The following is an 8,162-nucleotide window of genomic DNA, read 5'->3' on the forward strand; positions in this document are numbered from 1 at the left end:
AAAATATCAAGAATATGCACTAAAAGATATCGAACGGGCATTCGGAGGGCTTCAAGGTCATTGTGAAATCATTAGAAACCCGTGGAGACAATTCTATCTCCTAAGAATCCAAAGAATTATGTACATGTGTGTTATATTGAACAATATGCTCATCGAAGATAACAGACGTAATATGTGTGAACTTGAGGAGAATTATACGTCGGCTCGTCGTCTGAGAAGGTCAATCAAGGAGATGGTTGAAGGGTACATTCGTGTGATAAAAAAATTAGAGACTCAACCATTAATCATTTACTTCGACAAAAGCTTATCAAACACATTTGAAATCTTCCGGATAATTTCTGTGTTGACACACATCACAAGTAGGACCTTCCAACACATCCGAACATGATGAAGAAAGTGAAAACGAATACAAAGACGAAGATGACGTGTAGTTTATTGTCTTTAATTTATGTTTAAGTTAATATATTGTTTAAAATTTAGTGTAATTTTTAGTTTTATTGTAATGCTATTTTAATTAATGTATTCTAATTATCTAGTTTAATAATAATTTAATAAGTTTAAATATTACCTAATAAAAAATGGTGAAGCTATTTTATGGGAATAAAGTATGTCATGGTTATTAATAGTGTGTGAAGAGTGTATATGATGATGAAGAAATGAGGACGGCATAGCGAGAGGGAGAGAGAGTTGATGTGACATTTCTAATGAGAAAAAACGTCATGGTTGGAAGTGGTCTTAGTGTTATTATTTATATGATATTTACAATGGCGGAGCTAGTAGGGGGTTTTGGGGTGTCTAGCCTCCCCAACCATGGTAGTTTATATGGTATTTTATTGTTCTCTAAGAAGTAAAATTGGAGTTGTAGATCTATAAAATTAGAGTTGGAAACTTGTTGTAAAGGGAGACTAGTGTATCGGGAACTTTATTTATTAAGCATTAGTGAAGAATAATTGGAGTGTGGATTTTCAATTTGAAGGGTGGACGTATGTTGCAGTAATGTTTTGGGGAAGAAGATAGACTTTTTGTTAATTTTCATATCATGTCCTTGTACTTGTAATTAAACTTCATTTGACCCCAGACCCCACAAATCAACAATCAACAATTATATATTAAATATTTAAATTTTATTTCGAATAAACGATTTTATGAAAAAGTTTAAAACATAATTATTTTTTTACAAATAATGTCGCATGACTGTTTATTTTTGTATATTATTAGAAAAAATTCTAGAGATGTACAACATCCATTTTTTGAGATTAAATCAGAATATATATATATATATATATATATATATATATATATATATATATATATATATATATATATATATATATATATATATATATATTATATGGCATTAGTTTACATGTAGGTTTTAGGTACATTCAAAATACATATTCATGTTTTGTTTCTCTCTTTTTTTTCTTAACGGCATTTAGGAGTCACTGACGGTTCCGAACCAATATCAAAAACCACTCACCAGATCATTTCCTTGGTCGAACAATTACAGTTCTACCGTCCCTCATGAGGAAACCCTAACGGCGAATCACGTTATGAAACTTTTTTATATCGTTTCGGTGTGTGATATATGTGTCTATACCATGATAAATTTTTGCCACCCTCATTCATGATTTCTAGCTTCCTCTCTGAATATTTATATCTATTGTTATTAATTATTAATTAATTATTAATTATTTATTATTATTATTATTACAAAAATCATAATAAAGGGAAGTATATATAAAAATAATAGAAATAAGAAAAATAAGAAAACTTGCATGGGGGCATTCCGGGAGAGTTTCTTCTCTTCTTGCAAGGCACGACTACATTGACATTTTCTTCTTGACTTCCTTCATCCTCATTCCTTTTGTTAGAGAGCAACGATGATGATCCAGAATCCATCGCATTAATTCTACAATTCAAGTAACTAAAATCAAAGAAGTTACGATCAAATCAATCAACATACTAATTAATTACTACAGTCTATCATCAAGAATTAAAGGCCTTTAGTCAATTATTTTCAAAATGCTAAATAATTATGATATCTTAAGTTTCTCATTTATTCTTAAAACTCCCATTTCGACTTGAGAAATTTATTACTGTACAATCTATCACCGCACGATACAGAACCACCGTCCACTATCGTCACTAGATATATATCTTCACTATAAATTACAAATGTTACGCAACATGTTTATACCATCTTCATTCCAGAAAATACTACTTTTGAGTTGTACTTTATTCAAACTTGATAGACACAATTGTCAAATAAAAGTTATATGTACACCATAATTCCATAAAAAGTAGCACCATAAGAGTTATTATAACAATTATGAAAATATATATATATATATATATATATATATATATATATATATATATATATATATATATATATATATATATATATTTGCAAAGACTAGTAATAAATTCAACACTAAAATTTTCATCATTTTAATGTATCGATTAGTTGTATTGTACAACCATCAATGCATAAAAATAGTTGATCAATAAATTTTAAATTTTGGATTTATCAACACACCGTAAGAAAACCTTATATTTTAACCTTAAAAACACAAAACTTTATTCACGTACAACTTGTTTGTAACACTTTTGTTTTTATGTTGTATTAATTACATAAATTAATACAAGTAAAAGACAAGTGAGGGATTTTGTTTCTACGTACTTTCGTCATTTTGTTGGTATTATACCTGTTTGATAGTGGTTGGCCGGGTAGGTGTAAATGAATCTAGCAGAAATTAAGGGGTCGGTTACATGAGCTAAGGTGTATATATATCACATATTTTTTTTTTTTTTAGGGTTAAAGCCATAAATAATAGGTTATATAATTTCATTTTTGTTCCAATGTAGGCTATATACCCCGAAAAATATTAATGTAGGCTATATACTTTCATAAAGTGTACTAATATGAACGAACAAAACTTATTAACCGGATAAATAATTAAACGATGACGTGGCATCCTAAGTGGAGAATGACGTTGGTGATACATCGGAACAAAACTGAAAGTATATAGCCTACATTGGAACAAAACTAAAAGTATATAGCCTACATCGGAACAAAACTGAAAGTATATGACCTATTTGTAGCCATATAAAATGAAAAAAAAAAAATGTTAAATAATTAACTTTACCGGTTCAGCAGGTAACTTGTTAAATTTGTGTACATCGATACAACTTCTAGGAGTATATAACCTACATTAGTATTTTTTGAGGTATATAGCCTACATTGGGACAAAATTGAAAGTATATGACCTATTTATGGCTTTAACCCTTTTTTTTAAAGTAAAACTCACACACTCATCAAATTCTAACACGAATATATATACCACGAAATATCCTTAGCAGAACTTGAACTCTTAACTTCAAAGTTGTAAAGGAAAGCAACATAAGTAGATTCGATATTAGTTAAATACATCACAAATCTGATTAACATTGACATTTATCACACAAATCTAATGAACCAATTAGGTGTGATGAACCTTAATTAATAAGGTCATAATAACGAGTTGGCGTAGTGGTGGTGGAGTTCAACTCCTACTCGCTGAAAAAAAAAACAAAATATTATTGTTACCCCCCATTTCATGGTCCTAGGAGGTTGTGAACGTATTCCATTCGAACCTCACTTAATGAGGTTTTACCACACGCGATGCTCGTATAGATTCTTCGTAAGGGTTTCTTCTGATTCTGAGGGGCGATAGAACTATAATAGTTCGACCAAAGAAATGATCGAGTGAGTGAGTTATGACATTGTGTTCGGACATCTGGCAGTAACTCTTAACCGCTGTTAAATAAATATAAGGTATATATAATCGCATTGCTTCTAATTTTTTTTTTTTGTTTTTTCAATAGTCAACTGCTTAGAGACGGGTTTGTCAAGGGTAGTCACGATTACCACCGTCCATGACATCATATCTAAAAGTTAGAAAAATATTTAATATTATTAGAAATTCAGAATATTATACTTTTTGACTGAATATTTATGCTATAATGAATTTGACAATGTTGTTGGCTCGCTCGCTCACTTCATTGTTAGGAATAAACGTGCGAGGTCTAACAAAACTTGATAATTTTAAATTATCAAACGCACCGACAACAAACGAATATAATGTGATGAATACGTAGAAACTAGCACAAATGAAAAAAACATCAGAATTTAATGAGGTTATATGTAATCAAAACTTGACTACTTTAATCCTCGACCAACCAAAAAGTATTCTTCTGATCATTGTCCAATATTATTAAGTGATGAAGAAAGGAATTTTGGGCCGAAACCGTTCAAAGTATTCGATGTTTGGTTGGATGATGCAGAAGCGGAAGACGTGGTAAGAGATGCCTGGAACGTTGAGGTGCCAAGTATAAGTAGGAAGGACTGCATATTCAGAAACAAGTTAAAAAACGTAAAAAACGCATTAAAGAAGTGGAGCAGTGAAAAATTCCACCACTTAGACGAGGAAATTGAGATTGCTAAAAATACTTCCATGAAACTTGAAATCGAAGCTGAAACCCGAGTGCTTGATGATATGGAACGGGTCGTATGGAGGAATGCGAGAAAAGAATGGCTTGAAAAAGAAGGTATAAAAACGAGCATTCTCAAACAAAAAGCCCGGATCAAATGGGTGACTGACGGGGACGAGAACTCAAAATTCTTTCACTCGGTAATTCGTAGGCGTAACAACACAAATTCCATCCGCGGGTTAACAATCAATGGTACATGGAACGACTCTCCAAGTGATATTAAGGATGAAGTGTTCAATCATTACAAAAATATTTTTGAAGCTACTGATGTCGAGCGTCCGAGTTTAGAAAATCTTTGTTACCCTTCCATCTCTCCTGATGTGGCAGCAGCAATTGAAGAAAAATTTGTCGAAAAAGAAATACACGACGCCATTCTCGATTGTGGGAGCACAAAGGCTCCCGGTCCGGACGGGTTCAACCTCAGGTTTTTTAAAAAATTCTGGAATGTGATCAAGGGTGATTTAATTAATGCTATTAATTGGTTTTGGGACAAAGCTGAATTTTCGAAAGGTTGCAATGCCTCATTCGTCACGTTGGTGCCTAAGAAAAAAGACCCATTATGCTTAGGGGATTTCAGACCCATTAGCCTAATTGGTAGTTACTACAAAGTAATTGCCAAACTTCTCTCCAACCGGCTCAGAAAAGTCATTCCTTCTCTTGTCGGGCCCGAGCAAAGTGCGTTCCTTAGAGGACGGTTTATTCTAGATGGCGCACTAATAGTTAATGAATGTGTCGACTACCTAAAGAACAACCGGAAAAAAGGCTTAATTTTCAAGGTGGACTTCGAAAAGGCATTCGACTGTCTTAATTGGGAATTCCTTTTGGAGGTCATGAAGAGTATGGGATTCGGTGACAAATGGAGAAATTGGATCTTTAACTGTCTTAGTTCGGCATCCATCTCCGTTCTCGTAAATGGATCTCCAACTAAGGAATTCTCCTTGGGTAGAGGCGTCCGTCAAGGGGACCCTCTCTCCCCTTTCTTATTCATACTTGCGGCAGAGGGGTTGAACATTATGGCAAAATCGGCAATTGACAACGGGTTGTTTAATGGTCTAAAAGTAGGCAATGACGAGATCACGATTTCACACTTACAATATGCGGACGATACCATATTTCTCGGGGATTGGAGTCATGCAAATGCGTGTAGTCTCCAAAACTTACTCAAATGTTTTGAACTTGCATCCGGACTAAAAGTAAATTTCCAAAAAAGTTGTCTATTCGGCATTGGTGTAAGTTCAACCGAGGCGAATTATCTAGCAAACATCTTGGGTTGTAAAGTGGGTCAATTACCGTTTACTTATCTGGGATTACCCATCGGTTCAAAAATGAGGCGTGTAAAAGATTGGGTCACGGTGATTGATAAATTCAAATCTAAGCTAGATTGTTGGAAAATGAGATCGATGTCATTTGGAGGCCGCGTAACTCTAATTAAATCGGTTCTTACAAGTCTTCCCTTGTACTTCTTCTCGCTCTATCGTGCTCCTCGTTGTGTGTTAAATATTCTTGAGAGTGTGAGGAGGAATTTTTTTTGGGGCGGGATCGACTTCGGGTCTAAAATTAATTGGGTAAAATGGGACGACGTCATCACGTCGTACGGGGAGGGAGGGTTAAATATTGGTTCTCTTCTTAGTAAAAATCTTGCGTTGCTTGGAAAGTGGTGGTGGAGGTTTAAAACCGAAACCAACGCTCTCTGGGTCAAAGTCATTCGTAGTGTTTATGGCTCGTGTGGTGGGCTCGAGGCGGGGGCTGATTTCGGTCACTCCTCTCCGCGGTCCACCTGGACTAATATTCTTTTGGCAGGGAAGCAGATCGATGAACTCAATATTAGCTTCAGCAAGTCCTTCTCGAAAATCTTGGGCGACGGCTCTTCAACATCCTTCTGGCACGACGTGTGGATAGGGGACGACAAATTGTGTAACAGATTTCAAAGATTATATCGTTTGGAAGTTTCAAAAGATGCTGCGGTTTGTGATCGAATAAGTGTAGAAGGTGATTCAGTCAACCACAATTGGAACTGGATTCGAGTACCCACTGGAAGAACATTCGATGAGTGGCAGGCTGTTTTGGAGCTGACTTCGCGTGTCAAACTGGACCCAAATTCCGAAGACAAATGGGCTTGGTCACTAAATTCTGATAATCGTCTGACGGTCAAATCCCTAGCGGCTCTTATCGATGATCAGGTACTAGCGGTTAATAATGTTGCAGGTGAGACTATGCGGAACAGATTGGTCCCGAAGAAGATCGAAATCTTCACATGGCGGGTTTGCAAAAAAAGAATACCGGTCAAAACCGAGCTTGATAAACGGGGCATCGACCTCCATTCTATTCGTTGCCCCATATGTGATGAAAGCTTGGAGACGATCGATCATGCACTAATCTTTTGTAAGCAATCCATGGACTTATGGTCTCGAATTTTTCGTTGGTGGGGGTTTGGCAATTTCTCAAATCTAAGTGGCAATGAAATTCTTCGAGGAAACGGCCCGACGCAATCATCAAGGTACGGGAAATTGATTTGGCAAGCGGTGGAATGGGTAACTACTTATCATATTTGGAAGAACAGGAACAACAAGGTATTCAACGACAAAATATGGAACGTTCCGGTTGCTTTCAATGAAATCCAAACCAAATCGTTCGAGTGGATCGCCAATAGAGCAAAACCGAAACACAAAATTGAGTGGCTTGATTGGATAAACAACCCAAGCGTCTACCTTAATGTATAATTAGTTGTGTTATAGCTTGTATGTAATTCGTATTCGTGCTCGGGTTTGCTTCCTTCGCAAACCCTTCGAGTTGTATTCTCTGATGCTTAGCATCGAACAGTGTAAATGTCTCGTGATGTTATAATACAAATTTCTTGCTTTTCAAAAAAAAAAAAAAAAGTATTCTTATTGATAAAATTCGTAGGTGCAATTTACAGGTTACATATGAGGATATTTATAGCCTAAAACGAGTTACAATCATGAAACGAGGAGTCCTTGTCAAAATTCAATTTCAGCCCGTCTGGTCAATCTCCCGATATGGGAGACCCTTCTAAGTTCTACCTATACGGGAAGTGGTCCTGAGACCCACCTCCCTATGCGGGAAACTTTCTTCCTATTTGACAGAACTTCATCTGCATCAATTTTCGACTTGTTTAACTCGATTTCGCACTCCAACATGACTCATAATTGTAAATTATATTTCATGATTCATCTTGTAATTCAACTCGCAAGAGTGGTAACCCACACACAAAATACTAAGAACGTATATCTTTTTTTTTTTTTTTTTTTTTTTTTTTTTTTTTTTTTTTTTAAAGGAAACCCTCAAAATATAGTAAATGATAATTAAATTTAGATCTCTTTTGAATCAAACATCTACCCAGTAATCAATAAGTCAACACAGTAACCAGTAAGTCAACACATATATATAAATCTATGTATAAAAAATAGAGACCATATGTATAAAAGAATAGAGACCAATAAATCCAACTTACCTTATAACTCATGTTTTTTTAACAGCTGGTAGGAGTCATCAATGACGGAAGTTCGAACGCGATGTCGGAATCCACCCACATAATAATTTTCTGAAACGGACCATTAAAAACCTACCGCCTCTCAGGAGGAAATCCTCGCGATGAATTCATACGG

At 35.1% G+C, this 8,162-nt stretch overlaps 1 protein-coding gene across 1 annotated transcript; it reads left to right on the forward strand.

The window, feature by feature from the left end:
• Positions 1-4,008: 4,008 nt before the first annotated feature.
• LOC139849462 (uncharacterized) lies at positions 4,009-7,849 on the forward strand. The gene is made up of 3 exons (XM_071839120.1): positions 4,009-4,069; positions 4,330-7,250; positions 7,832-7,849. The coding sequence occupies exons 1-3, from the start codon at positions 4,009-4,011 to the stop codon at positions 7,847-7,849; spliced, it is 3,000 nt and encodes a 999-aa protein (XP_071695221.1).
• Positions 7,850-8,162: the final 313 nt, after the last annotated feature.

Source organism: Rutidosis leptorrhynchoides, chromosome 5 (genome assembly GCF_046630445.1).
Source record: "Rutidosis leptorrhynchoides isolate AG116_Rl617_1_P2 chromosome 5, CSIRO_AGI_Rlap_v1, whole genome shotgun sequence".
Taxonomy (NCBI): Eukaryota; Viridiplantae; Streptophyta; class Magnoliopsida; order Asterales; family Asteraceae; genus Rutidosis; species Rutidosis leptorrhynchoides.

Coding starts and splice junctions, on each gene's coding strand:
- LOC139849462 (XM_071839120.1), top strand. CDS start 4,009: ATGAATTTGACAATGTTGTTGGCTCGCTCGCTCACTTCATTGTTAGGA. Junction 4,070..4,329: donor GTTAGGAATAAACGTGCGAG/GTCTAACAAAAC, acceptor TGGATGATGCAG/AAGCGGAAGACGTGGTAAGA.